The 14,848-nt window shown below is 30.5% G+C and overlaps 1 protein-coding gene and 1 non-coding gene across 5 annotated transcripts in view; both read right to left on the bottom strand.

Annotated features, from left to right (window-relative positions):
- Nucleotides 1-774: 774 nt before the first annotated feature.
- LRCH2 (leucine rich repeats and calponin homology domain containing 2) overlaps nucleotides 775-14,848 on the bottom strand; it is a 104,201-nt gene continuing 90,127 nt past the window's right edge. For 2 of the 4 annotated variants that reach the window (XM_027534012.1, XM_027534014.1), the window contains 6 exons: nucleotides 13,752-13,802; nucleotides 11,433-11,490; nucleotides 10,577-10,689; nucleotides 10,267-10,404; nucleotides 10,037-10,114; nucleotides 775-3,543 (listed from right to left, as the gene is read on the bottom strand). In XM_027534012.1, the coding sequence (XP_027389813.1) occupies nucleotides 3,424-3,543; nucleotides 10,037-10,114; nucleotides 10,267-10,404; nucleotides 10,577-10,689; nucleotides 11,433-11,490; nucleotides 13,752-13,802 (558 nt within the window). In that variant the 3' untranslated portion in view covers nucleotides 775-3,423. The remainder of the gene's footprint in view (nucleotides 3,544-10,036; nucleotides 10,115-10,266; nucleotides 10,405-10,576; nucleotides 10,690-11,432; nucleotides 11,491-13,751; nucleotides 13,803-14,848) is intronic. The other 2 variants (XM_027534013.1, XM_027534015.1) reach the window with 1 other exon arrangement.
- Nucleotides 13,293-13,421, bottom strand: LOC113888290. The gene has a single exon (XR_003509926.1). It is a non-coding gene; the product is annotated as a small nucleolar RNA SNORA35 (small nucleolar RNA).

Here is a 14,848-nt window from a genome sequence, read left to right as displayed (position 1 = left end):
AAAAAAGAATGAAATTCTGCCATTTACACAACAAGGATGGACCTTGAAGGTATTAGGCCAGTGAAATCCAAAAGAAAATAAAACAAAAACAAACTGACAGATTTCAAGATCAGATTAGTGGTTTATCAGAGGGTAAGGGGGTGGGGGAAAGGCAATATAGCTGGAGTGGGTAAACTGTATAGTGATGGATGGTAACTAGCTTTGTGGTGGTGACCACTTTGTAGTATATGTATACATGTTGAATTATAATCCTGTATACCTAAAACTTATATAATGAAAAAGAATAATAGCCCTAGGGTATAATTTCAATTACTACTTTATAAATTATACAACATTACTTTGTATTTCTCTGCATTAGAAATGACTGAGATATCTAAACAAAGTTCTAGAAAATTCAACTTGCTAACTGAAAAATCTATTTTTTCCCATGTATTTACACATGTACATAATACATTTCTGATTTATTTAGGTAGCTACTTGATGCATACTAATGGAGCACAGTAAAAATAAATTTATTTCTAACTTTGAACGACAGGAAGCGCAGAGAGTCCCATACAGGATTAAGATGACATCATTTTCTAAAGATATCCAAAGAAACCATTTTTCTAAAAGAAAACATTGCCTATTAAAAATATCATGATGTACAGAAAATCTAGACTAAACTTACTTTGAATATCCTCTCAAAGTCTATTTTTCCATACTAGGGAACATAGACACAAGTTATCAAATACCTACAGAAATTGGATGCTGTGATGTTAAGAGAAGAGGTAGAAATGGAAAAAAGAAATCTCAGCCTTTAATTTTTTTGTTCAACTTTATACACAATTCGCATCGGTAATATACATTTAGTGTTCCATTTATTTTTAAATGCATCAGAAAATCAATCATGATAGATCTGTGACCAATACAAACATTTCTGAATTCAAAAAATTCAGTTAGTAAAGTCAATAAACTAGCACTTCTGTAAAGATAATTATTAAACAAATGGTAATGTATTTTTACTCCTTATTTCAGTTCTAACATATCCAACATCACTTCTTTCTTGTGCCATATAGGAATAAAATTTAGCAGGAAGAAAGCCATCTACTGTATGTTTTAGGGCCTAATAAAATATTTTAGTTTGATTACTTAACGTTCTTCAAATCACAAATCCAATTCAAATAATGATAATCATTCCTTATTCAATAACTGGTGAAGTAAATATATAATAACCATACAAACTATTTTGAATAAATTTTACACTTACTCAAAAACTACTAAAAGAAATACATCAGAGACTTGGTATAATGTTTGCTTGGGGACTATGCTGAGAAACTGAGCAAGAGAAGTGTTCTTTTTGTCACTCAGTAAATAAAACTGCCATGGTATGGACCTCAGATAGACCCATCTTAAACGGAACTTTGCAATAAAGAATGTTACAGAGGTTCTGGTCTATTTTCTCTTTAAAATAATAATTAATTGACAAGTAAGTGAAATGCAATAAGGAAATGGCCTATAATTTCACTAATATTTCAATGATACAAAACATGAACATACTTGTAAAATAATTAACATCTAGATTAATTAACAAGAGGAATTCTACAGCATGATAACTATGAAAGCAGTATGAATGATTGCTGTAGCTTTTTAATGATCACTTCATTTGTAACACTGTCAAATTTTTACATTAAAAACTAATAACTAAGGTATATATTTGTAATTTCTTACTTTATTACCCAATTTTTCACTAGAGAGAGATTTTTGTCAATGACTTTTTTTAGATCCAACTGAAAAATAACTAATTAGCTCAAATATTTAAAGTAATAAATTATCAATGATTTAATTTTTAAAACTTTTAGTCATAAAAAGCTTTAGTTCTTTAAAAGTTCCGATTTGACCCTTGGGGAATGTAAAAACACATCTGTATCCTAAAGCCAAAACTTAATTATATGGCTTCATGCCATATAACTGATCAAAAAAAGTAGAGTTGCTCTTAAACCAATCCTTATTATATCATTTGGCACAATAGTTTTTACCTTTTATAGATATCATTGAAACACCCAGGCCAACATTTCTAATAAGTTGCATCCATATTAAGAGGTAACAAGTGCAAATAATCACATACTTAAGATATGATACTTGCTTGACTACTACAAAAGTAATTATACTTAAGTTTTTCTGTAGGAAACTGATTATTCATTAATGTTTTTGAAAAATTCCTGCACTACTACAAATGTCAATTTATCCATCCTTAAATTAAACAAGGACTTTATATAATAGTATGCTTATGAAAAGATTTATAGAGTGGTCTGTATTTATTTCATCATGTTAATTGAGCATAAGTTAAGATTTACAGGATCCACAAATGGACATATTTTCTAATAAAAACCTATTCCTCAGCTGCTGCTCTCTGAATCTGAATATAACCAAAGGCAGCATACTGATGTAGTAATGTTCCTGAAAGTCAAGACATAAACCCAAACTTTGGCAGTTTTATCAAAATGTTCTTGATAATTAAATACTCTGCTAGTTCTCAAAAACCTTACTGCTTTGTGTAACATTTTCAATACAGAAATAAAATACTCTTCAAATAATATATTTCAAAAGATGATTAAGTTTTGCAAAATTAAATAGTATAAATTAAGCATATTAACATCGTTTTTCTGACAACATGAAATAACCAGTTTAAGAAAACTGCAATGGACTAAATAAAAAACACAAATGTCACAATGTGAGGCACATTTATCCTCACATATTACTGAACTTACAAAATCTACTAAAATATTTTAAAATTCCATTAATACATTTAAAAAAACTGCAAAAATGTTTAAGACTATATGAGAGTCATCAATTACACAGGCACTTCACATGTAAACAATCTACAGTACAACTGAAAATATTTTGGCACCAACCTATAATACTAAAAGAATTCAATATAAAGCCAGAGTTCTGTAACTTCTACTCACTTTTTTCTATAAAACTAAGACCAAAGACGGAAGAAATTATGTATAAACTAGAATCACAAGTATATTAAATAACTCAAATATAGAATTAGTTTTAAATTGGTAAAAAAATGATTACCTTGTCCAGATGTTTACCAGTATGCTATGATAAAACAAAATAAACCTAATGTGATTATTAAATTGAAATCACATTTTAAACTTAGTGTTAATCTGATTATTGAAAAATAATCAAGATTATTAGCTAACTTAGCAAAAAGAGAATTTGAATTTATCAAAAACTCTTATCAAATTGATCTAGTTTTCCCTCAAAAGAAGTTTGGGCAATTCAAAATTGAATTTGATGTTTTAACATGATTTTTCTTAAATCTAAGGCTTGAATAATAAAATTATTTTTGACTAGACATCCTTATTCATAAATTTGAGATATTTGAAATCACTTCAAATAAATGAAACTAGACATTTAGGATTTTTAAATGTTATGTCAAGCCGTAGAAAGCTGAGATGCCTTGGTTGTAGGTAATTCAAGAAGAGCCTGAACTGTGACACCAACTTTCACAAGACCTCTTTCTTCCAAAATATGATGAGGCAAACAGAGTCTTTCCTGAAAAAACAAAACAAATGATATCTAAACATGTGCTTTTTAATAGTACAGCAAAACCTCAGTAAGTCAGAACTGGGTTTTTAAATCCTGCTTTTTTATAAAACTCCAGGTAAAAATTATACAATTCTAATGAAATAAACTTTAAGATGTCTGCTTCAATAGATTCTTATGGGCTGTATTTTTATCTGAGGTTGACCTGATCTACACAATAAGAAAATATTTTTAAGTGAGACGGTGGTGCTAGATGTTCCCTAAGCCCTTGTGCTAGAGCAGAAAGAGCACTATGCTTCCAGCCAAGAGATCTAAGGGTCATATGGAGTACTAAACGTACTAAAATTCCCTGAGATACTGTTTTTTCATCCTGAAAATGGAACTGTGTGAGAAACAAATAGAAGAATCTATATATGGAAGCATTTTAAGCATTTTGTAACCTGCTTAGTCCTATACAAAACTAGCCACTCTCCTTCCTTCTACCAGTTCTTAGGTTACATGGTCTGTGATGTATATAGCACTTCAGTACTTTTTTTGTCATTAAGATGACTTCCCTCCAGCTTCTAGTGATGTTGTGTTGCTTCTTAGTTAAAATAGTCTAGAATTTGGTAAATAACAACTGTCTTCTCTTCTAAGTCATTATATATGTCATTTCTTCACAATTCTATGAGAAAGAGGGCTTAGAGACAACTTTGCATTAGGTTTCATTAGCCTTCAGTGATCCTCTTTTAACATTCTTAATGTTTCCAAGGGTTCTGTCTTCACCCTCTTCTCTTTCTGTACTGTATTCTCTCTTTGGTATTCTCAAAGCCTCATCAAAATCACAAGGATTTTAATTGAAGATCTGCATGAATGTGCACAGCATCAAATAAATTTGGTGGTATTTTTTGAAGAAATGATACAGTCTACCGCTTCAGTTGGAACACTCACTCATCTCAGGAAAATAAGCTAGTAGTGGATAGAGTAGGTGCCAAACAGACCATTTATAGGTCCCATATGGTCCATGATTTGTTTTAGTTGACTAGCATAGTGTTTTATAACATTACTTTTTTTAATCCAGTGTTTCTTGAAACACTGGAAACTTTGGCAAGATAAGGCCCCTAACCCCAATGAGTAACAACTATATCTTCCATTCTGTTAATTTTCAAATCTTTATTTCCTGCCAAGATCTCTCTACTGAGCTCCAGATACAAACGTCAACTTGATACAGGCAAATGGATGTCCAACAGACATATCAAAATTAATATGTCCACAACAGAACTACTTCCTTACTAAATTGAATTTTCTGTCTGTATTCTATACCTCAGTCAGTAATACACTATTCAGTCTCTCTCAACATAAACCTGGGAATCATAATCATCTTTCTTCCTTATTCCCCTAACTCAGTCATCAAATACTACTGATACTATCCCATTTATTAAAACAGTTCTGAAAAACTATCTTCTCACTCCATTTTCACTGCAACATTTATTGCCCTCCTAATATTTTGCTTGTTTATTCAAAAAGTCACCAACATATATCAGAAACTAAAAAAGGTTTCAAATCAATGGCATCAGCTCCTACCTTAGAAACTAGAAAAAGAAGAGCAAATTAAACCAATGGTAAGCAGAAAGAAGCAAATAATGAAGATAAGAAAGGAAACCAGTAAAATTAAAAAACAGAAAATATTAGTGAAAAAAATCAATAAAACCAAACGTTAGTTCACTGAGAATTTTTTTTTTTTTAATTCACAAAATCCCTAGCTAGATTAATCAGGAAAAAGAGAGAAAAATACACGAATTAACAATATCAGGAATAAAAGAAGTGATGCCACAAGAGAATCTATAAATACTAAAATGATAAAAAGGGGGATATTATAAACAACATTATAGCAACAAGTTTGACAAACTAGATGAAAAGGACAAAGTCTTTGAAAGACACCATATATCAAAGCTCATACAAAAAGAAATAGAAAATTAGAATAGCCCTATATTTATTAAAGAAATTTAAACTGTAGTTAAAAATTTTCCTACAAAGAAAACCCCCTGCCTAGATGGATTCAAAGTTCAATAATGACTGTGACTAAATATTTAATGAGTAAGTAATATTAATTCTATCCATAATATTCAATAAAAGTGAAGAGTGGGGAATACTTCCTAACATGTTCCATGAAGTCTGTATTACCTTGACACCAAAACCAGACAAAAACTTTAAAAGAAAGAAAACTAACAAACAATAACCCTATTGATATAGATGCAAAAAGGCTAAACAAAATTTTAACAAACTGAATCCAACAACATAAAAATAGCAACAACAACAAAATCCATCATGACCAAGTGGGGCTTATCCCAGGAGTCAAGGTGTGAGGTAGTATCTGAAAATCGACCAATGTAATTAACAATGCTGTGAAAGAAAAAAATGTTAACTCAGTAGATGTAGAAAAAGCACTTGACAAAATTCATTCCTGATAAGAACTCTCAGCAAACTAGAATCATGTATTTCACAAGGAACCTGTATCTGGAATATATAAAGAAATAATAAAAGGTGACTAATTCAATTAACAAATGAGCACAGAATTTGAAAAGACATTTCTCCAAAGAATATATACAAATAGTTAACAGGCACACAAAAAGATGACCAACATCATTAGCCATTAAGGAAAAGCTAAGCAAAACCACAATGAGACCACTTCAGACCTCCTACTAGGATGACTAGAATCAAAAAGGTAGACAATAATAATTGGTGAGGATGCAGAGAAATTAGAATCCACATACACTGCTTCTGTGAATGTAAACTGGAAAATAATTTAGCAGTTCCTCAAAAAGATAGAGAGTTACCATATAACCCACCACAGAGCAACCATTTAACCTACCATATAACCTTGTTAACTAAGAGAATTAAAACAAGCATTCACACAAAAACATGTTCATGAATGTCCACAGTAGCATTATTCATAATAAACAATGAGTGGAAACAGCCCAAATATCCATCAACTGATGAATGGTGAACAAAATGTGGTACATACATACAATGGACTATTACTCAACCCCAAAAAATGAAGTACAGTCATGCCTCAGAGATAGTGAGACTCCGGTTCTAGACCACCCAAATAAAGCAAATATTGCAATAAAGTAAGTCACATGAATTTTTGTTTCCCAATGTATATAAAAGTTATATTTACACTATACTGTAGTCTCTTAGTGTGCAATAACATCTTTTTAAAAACACTTAATTAAAAAATATCTTACTACTAAAAATACTATTCATCATCTGACAGTGCAGGTTGTCACAAATCTTGAATTCATATAAAATGCTGTATTTGTGATGCACAATAAAGTGAAGTGCAATAAACCTGAGTATGTCTGTACTGCTTTATGCTACAACATGGATAAACCTTGAGAGCATATAATAAATGAAAGAAGCCACACACAAAAGACCCCATATCATATGACACTATTAATATGTAATGTCAAGAATAGGCAAATTCATACAGATAAAAAAGGGGAGGGACTGCTAACAGCTAAGAGGTTTCTTTTGGGGTGATAAAAATATTCTACTCTCATTAATAGTTTGCTGCCCAACTATGTGACTATACTAAAAACCATTGAATTATACACTTTAAATGGGTGAATTTCATGAAATATTAAATATTTTTTAAATAAAAAACAATGTGTGTGCCCAGGCCTAAAAAAAAGATAACTTCAATCCATACCTTTCAGCATATATAAAAATTAACTAAAATTTGATTATAGACCTAAATGTAAAAATTAAGACCATAAAAATTCTAGAAATAAATATAGGATAAAATCTTTGTGACCTTAAGTTATGTAAAGATTTCTTTGGTTTGACACCAAAAGTACAATCAATTTTTTTAAATGAAAAATTACAAAAAATTTAAAATTTCTAATCTTTGAAAGATACTATAATGAAAATGAAAAGACAAGGCAAAGACTGGGATACAGTATTTGTAAATCATATATTGCATCTGATAAAGGACTTGATCCACACATCCAATAAAGGACTTTGTCTACAGTTTATAAAGAATCTCAAACTCAATAAGAAATAACTCAAAAGATAGACAAAAGATTGGAACAGACACTTCATAAAAGTCATACAAATGGAAAATAAGACCTTGAAAAAATGATCAACATCATTAGTCTTCAGGCAAATGGAAACTAAAACCACACTGACAAACAGTACATACCTATTAAAATGAATAAATTTAAAAAAACACTGACCATATTGAATATTACTGAGGATGTGGAGGAACTGGAACTCCCCTACGCTGCTGACGGGAATGTAAAATGATATAACCACTTTGGAAAAGTTTTATACTCAATGTTAAGCATACACTTCCTATATGTTCTAGTCATTCCACTTTCATGTGCCTACCCAAAATTAAAGAATGTATATATCCAAAGACTGGTACATAAATGTTCATAGCAGCCTTATTTATAGTAGTCCCTAAAACTGTAAACAACCCAAATGGCCATCAACAAACGGGTCAATGGACTGACAAATTGTGATGTATTCATATAATAAAATACTATACAATAATAAAAAGGAATGACCTATTTATACATGCAACATTGATGAGTCTTAGAATAGCTACACTGAGCAAAAGAAGCCAGAAAAAAAAATCGTACATATTTTATCATTCCAGTTATATATAACTCCAGATGGAAAATACAAACTAAACTATAATAACAGAAAACAGCTTTTAGTGGTTGACTAGAGGATTGCAAAGGGATAAAAGGAAACTTTTGAGGGTAATGGACATGTTCATTATCCTGACTATGGTAATGATTTCATGCTATATGCATATGTCAAAATTAATCAAATTGTATACTTTACTTATATGAACTTTATTGTATGTCAATTATACTTCAATAAAACTGTTAAAAATACAAAAATATCCTAAAAAGTTAAATTTAAAAACTGACTATATATTATCATTTTCAAGTCAGGGAAAAACAAATTGAAGCTAAAAATAAAATCTCTCCTTTTGTTACCAATACCTGGAGAGTTTTGAAAATGAAAGCTGGTAAGCCACCCTTATGGTGAGGATGGGTGAGTCACTAACTCTGTCATAGAACAAACAAGCAGGAGAAAGATGAGAGCATGCTAAGTAGAATAGTTTTCATAAGACCTTTCCTGTCATTCTCCTTGGCTACTGTATAAAGAAAGTGTCAGGAGTAAGTCAGACTATCTTTCATTTCATGTAAAAGAACAGAAATAGAGAATATCCAAGTTAGAGGGTGGGTTCTGGAATTAGATCACTGGGGTTCATAGTTTGCCTCCACTGTTTACTAAAGTTTTAGTAAAAGTAAAGTTTAGCAAACTTGGATAAGTTTTCTAAGCTCTCTGTGCCTCAGTTTCCTCATCTGTAAAATGTCATTCATTTAATAAATGTTGACTGAGAACCCCTCATCAAAAAACTCTTAAAACAAAAACTGACAAAACAGGAAAATATATACAATGCAATAACAAACTTCAAAAAAACCTTCCTAATTTTTCTACTTTCTCACTAAGAGATTAAGAGTACAAAAAGAAAGAACTAACATAAAAATGCTTAGGAATTAAAATTTCTAAACATCATGTCAAGCATAGACAAGAAGTAACTAGAGGAGAACTGAATATAGCTTCCAAATTAAACAGTAATTCAACTGATTCTCTCTATATAAATTATATTTATTCACTTGCAGGAAGCGGTTACAGTAGAATTTGTAAACCAGATTATTATGACACTATTGAAAAGAGAACTTAATAATCACAATATTTAAGTGTATCAAAACAACACACGGTACACCTTAAACTTACAAAATGTTATGTCAATGATATCTCAATAAAATACACTTTAAAAAATAACAGGAAAAAAAGTACAACTACATTGTGACCTGCTAACAATTCCAAGTCCTCTCAACAGTCCATCATGTTGTTAAGTTTATAATGTTATCAAAAAAGCAATATTTTTATTTTTCATTTTCATTATTTATAATATTGCTTTGTTAATTTAATACTATTACAATTATTACATGAAATATAAGCTAATTTCTACAAATGTCAGAAAAAGTTTATCCAGTGAGGTATTATCATAATGTCGCTAAGATTTCCAAATTGACATTTTAAATAAAGTTTTAAATGTTGTTCACACTGAATGCAAATCTTCCAATCAGAGTCTATTCTTAGATTAAAGGAATCCAAATATCCTCTATCAGGAAAAATAAGAGTAGCAACAGCATCATAATCAACTTGTCATATGACCAGTAAATTATGTTTATTCAATGATGTGCATGATTAGTAAATTTTTCTATATATGTAGCTATTTTATAATTACTTTAAAAGCAGCTTAAAAATCATTCAGTAGATAGCTTTTACATTTAAATATGGAATTCAGTAGAAGGTGAAAAGGAAGGTATTCATTTTCATGTTCAGAAAGCATTATTCACGCCTACTGTGAAGAAGCCAGTTTGCATGTAATAAATTCATATTTAAATGATCATTTTGTTAGAAAAATAATTACCTGTGAGACACCCAACTTTTTACAAGCATCAAGAAAATTTTCTACATTTCTTCGACATTTCGCCATGCTAAGCTTAGGCTGTAAAGTAAGAGAAATAGTATATTTTCAGGTATATTTGTACAAAACTTATAAAAACTGAAAATTATATTTATTGAAGAATATTATTTAAAGATTGTTTCAAGCAGCTTTATCTTTCTTTAGAGAACTAACAAACTGTAGCCAAAACTTACCACTGCTGGTGATGGCACATGAATACTAGCTACAGAGCGTGGCCTTATATGATTGGCTAAATGGCAAAGAACAACCCCATCCATCAGTGCAGCTCCTATGTCATCAGGCAAAATTACTTTTAACCTGGATTCAAGATTCTATAAAAGAAATGGGTATAAATCACAGACATTCTATTTAAATATATGTGTATATAACTAATCATTACATAATCTAAAATTTTAAAGAGTACTGAAAATAATATATTCTTTTTTAATTTTCCAAGTTAAACCCATTTCTATAAAGCAGACCTGAAAGGTCAATGTGACTTACATTGCGAAGTTGTCGTATTTGTTCTCGCTCTTCCCGTAGATGTTCCATCTTTCTTCTCATTGTAAAACCTGGATCTGCTGCCCCATATTCCTGGCGAGATGAGCGGCTGAAAGCTATAAAAACAGAAATTTCCTAGCTTATTACAAAGCTAATCGGAAGGATCAACCATCGGCGGGGAAAAGGCATGATACAAAGAACTAGAACAAAATGACATAAAACACTTTCATTATTAATGAATTCTAAATATTTTTTACAGAATATAATTGAAATTTACTTATCTGCATAATTGAAAACAATAGGGAAGACAAGTGTAACAACTGCTACCACCTATAGATGTTCTTACTTAAACATATGTTATTAGAAACATGATCCAGGTTAAGAAATCAGCCTTTATTATCTTTAAAGAAAAGGAAATTATTCTTGACGGTCAATACAGTTATTCAGGAATAAAAACTATAATTCAATACCTTGCCAAGTAACATGGATCCATTTTCTTTTGGGCTTGCCAATTGCGAAAAGATCCCTTTTTAAAACCACAATATAATGGAGTGCTATAATTTCAAACAGTGTTTGGTCTGCTGGCAGAGTGGTCATTCTAATAGCAGTCACAGTAGAGTAGAAATAAGACTGCAGTATATCTAAGGCAAAAAGCTGAGTTTTCAGGAGCTTGAAGGTAAAGAGGAAGAAAGAAATGGGGAATGGGAATTGGAAAGACAAATAAGGTTAAGAGAAAATTACTTTTAGGAGAGGGGAAAGAATCTACGTGTACTTAAAACTAAGGAATCAATCCCATTTAAGCTGAGAAACTCTAGTTTTGTATATAACCAATAGATTGTATTTGTGAATATATATTTACCTGATCTAGGCTTCAAGCCAAAGGGACCATGTGAAAAAACATCAGTTCTATCATACTCCTAAAAACAAAAAACAAATAAAATCTTTTTTCTTTCAAAATAAAGTAGTTATATCCATTCCAATTTTGAGAAGTATTTATTTTTTTCCATAATTAGTGGAGTAGAGAAAGGTAAACTGCAGTTTAATTCAAATATATAATGTTTCATTTTTAAAAGGTCTACAAATATTTGCTAATTAACCTCTCTCTTAGCATAAGGGAAATGAAAGTTATTGAAGTGAATCAAATAAACATATACTCTTTTTTTGAATGAAGAACCATATTAAAGTCTCCTGAAAAATGGAAAAAAGTTTCAATGAAAAGATAAGTGAAATTAGTGACACTTACTCACTGTCTACTATGGACTTGACTCTTAGTGAATAATCTGAGGCAAATATACACATTCAAACTAACAGTGGCTACAGAGTGATAGATAATAAAACATTATTTGTTCTATCTGAATTCACATTATTTCAAAGTGCTTTCAAACAGTAGTGTACTGTGAAAAGAAACGTAGTATATTTTAAAAATCTGAACTCAGAGTCAGAAAGTTTAGACTAAGTTTTAAGCAAAACATTTAATTTTTCTGTAACTATCCTTTCACCTTTAAAATAGGCTGCTGTAAAAATTAACTGAGATAACTAAAAGAAAGCACTTTGTAAATTATAAAATGGAAATATAATGCAATTTTAATAGCATCTTATTTAATCTGTACAACAACTGTGACGTTGTTAAGAGTTTGGGCTTCAGTCACTCCTCTACCATTTATTGACTGAAGTCTTTAGGAAAACTTAACACTCTTGAGCTGTAAAAGGATGAGGATAATACCCAGCTCATGGGACTGCTCTTAGGTTTAAATGTATAAGCAAGCACTTTGTTAATAGTAAAGCACAATACTAATTGTTTTTACCATTTTCCTTTCACTGATGAAACTGAAACAATCAGCATTCTGGTGACTCTCTTAATTTTCTGATTAATATGGGATAAGCAATTCAACTGGAACATCAGTTGAGCTACCAAAATACATGCTCACCACCTATCCATCCACAAGCCTGTTTGTCTTGATTATTTCAGTTAAAGTATTATGAATTTCCAGACACAAATTTAGCTTATCCAAATGTAAGGAAAATGTGTTACAAAAACAATATAGATTAATTGGGAAAATTGGCACTGATCCTCTTCTCATTGAGCATAGATCATAAAATCATAAAAAAGTCTAAGTAAATAAGTCATCACCTACATTTGTTATAACTGAATGTAAAAGAAAGGATTTACAAAAGCATGTGACAAAGACGAATTTTAGAATATCCTAATTTAAACTGTTTTGAAAAAAGAATGTAAACCAGTTTACCTGCCATATAAGTAATTTAGAAACATGTTTATGAAACTAATGTCCAAGTCCATCTTAAAGTTTTATAATGCAACTCACCCAAAACAATACATAAACAATTCTGGCTTTAAAAAAAAAATAATACTACCTATATAAAATGAAATACTGTCTAATTAACCAAAATTATATTGTGATTTAATTCACACAATATAAATTTATTGTATTTAAAGTCCTGAATTCACCAAATAAATAAAAAATCATCGATTTACTAATGCCAGTATAGTTTTAGAATACTAAGTAATCTGAAATAGAAGAGCTATTGTTTCGAATTTTTAAAATTTATCTCATAACATATTAAAAGCAACACGTTTAACTAAATTAGAAGAGTCAATCATTCAAACCAAAAGAATATTTGGTTGAGATCTCAAAAACAATCTTAACTTTCATCTAGCCCTTTTCCCCATGCCCCCTCCTTAGGTCTAAGATGCTAGGAAAAGTGTACCCTCTTGTCGATAGGAACAACCCACTACAGGGATGTTTCTCGTGGAAAAAGGAAGTTTTTCTTGCATTGCTTTCAGACCTAATTGGTTATGAGAAAAACCAAAGGTCATTGCACAATGCTGAAGTATTTTTTTCAAATTTAAAATCTGAAAGCTACTCTTGTCATTTATTTCAAAATATGGATGAATTATAAAACATAAAAATTTATAAAGTGAATTATTCCATGTGATCTATAGGCATTTTTCAATAAGTAATTTAAGTGATATTCATTATGAATATTTGTACCAAAACATGGTGTTCTTAGAAGTTTTTGTAGGCTAGTTTTGTACAAATTAACCTACTATGTATTTTTAAATATGGGTGAATAAACTACATTTAAAAAAGAAAGATGAGGTTAGAGAGAAGTGACAAAGAAAACCTATGTAAACACATTTAAAAAACAGAACTTGTACCTCAGATGATACTGGAGATTGTGGTGATATATTAGCATTATCACTGTCTTGCTAAAATATAAAAATAAAAACATGAAACATGAAATTAAAATATGAATGATGATTCAGACATGTAAAAAGAAAACTGAAACTACTAAAGGAAGGATCTGGAAAATACCATCCACCACCTTGCCAAAGTGTGGTCTGTAGACCAGTAGCATCAGCATCCTCTGGGAGCTTGTTACAAATGCAAAATCTCAGGCCCCACCCAAGACCTACTGAATCAGAATCTGTATTTCAGTAAAATCCCCAGGTGATTCATAAGCAATTTAAAGTTTTATAAGTAGTATCTACTTACATCAAATATTTTCTTACAAGTTTATTTCCTTTAAATATCACAAATGAAAAACCTTTCTATAATTCTTAGAAAATAGCCACATTTTAAGATTAATTCCTGATAGGAAATGGCAGCAATATGTTCTAATGTGTGACAGACACATGGACGCATGCAAAAATTCCATCACCCCAAATAATAACATTTACCTGGAAAATTACGTTTATCTAATATAAGCTTAGAAATAATGACAAAGAATTGAACTGCATAAAATACTACTAAATGGTTCATGTTTTTTCTCAATGACTACTACTAAACAAATACAAAAATCTTAACATTTAACCTTGAATATACATACAACATAGAGTATACATTCATCATCAACAAATGATTACTGACTGTCTACTATATGTCAGATACTGGTGCTAGACCCTGGGAATATTGAAACTTAGTAAAATATCATCCACTCAAGGATCTCTCAGTCTAGGGGGAAAATAGATTCATTTACAGAAGCAATACAAACTTCTCAGAACAATAATAGAGCTATGCATAACATATTTTAGGCACAGATAAGGGACACGGGGAAATGGTGGGGCTGATAAGTAAAGGCAAGTTTCCTGAGAAACTAAAAACTGAGATGTTTAACAATATTCCAAGATAAGAGGACAAGGACAAAGGCACAGAAACAATAAATATAAGGATGAGTGCAGAAAACCTTGTGCTGTGCTGTGCTTAGTAGAAAACCTTGTAGTTTTGTATTTTTGAAGAGTATGGTGAAAGGAAG

The sequence above is a fragment of the Bos indicus x Bos taurus genome, chromosome X (genome assembly GCF_003369695.1).
Source record: "Bos indicus x Bos taurus breed Angus x Brahman F1 hybrid chromosome X, Bos_hybrid_MaternalHap_v2.0, whole genome shotgun sequence".
Lineage (NCBI taxonomy): Eukaryota > Metazoa > Chordata > Mammalia > Artiodactyla > Bovidae > Bos > Bos indicus x Bos taurus.
Note: the sequence above shows the minus strand (reverse complement) of the source record. Positions and strands in the feature narration are given on the sequence as shown.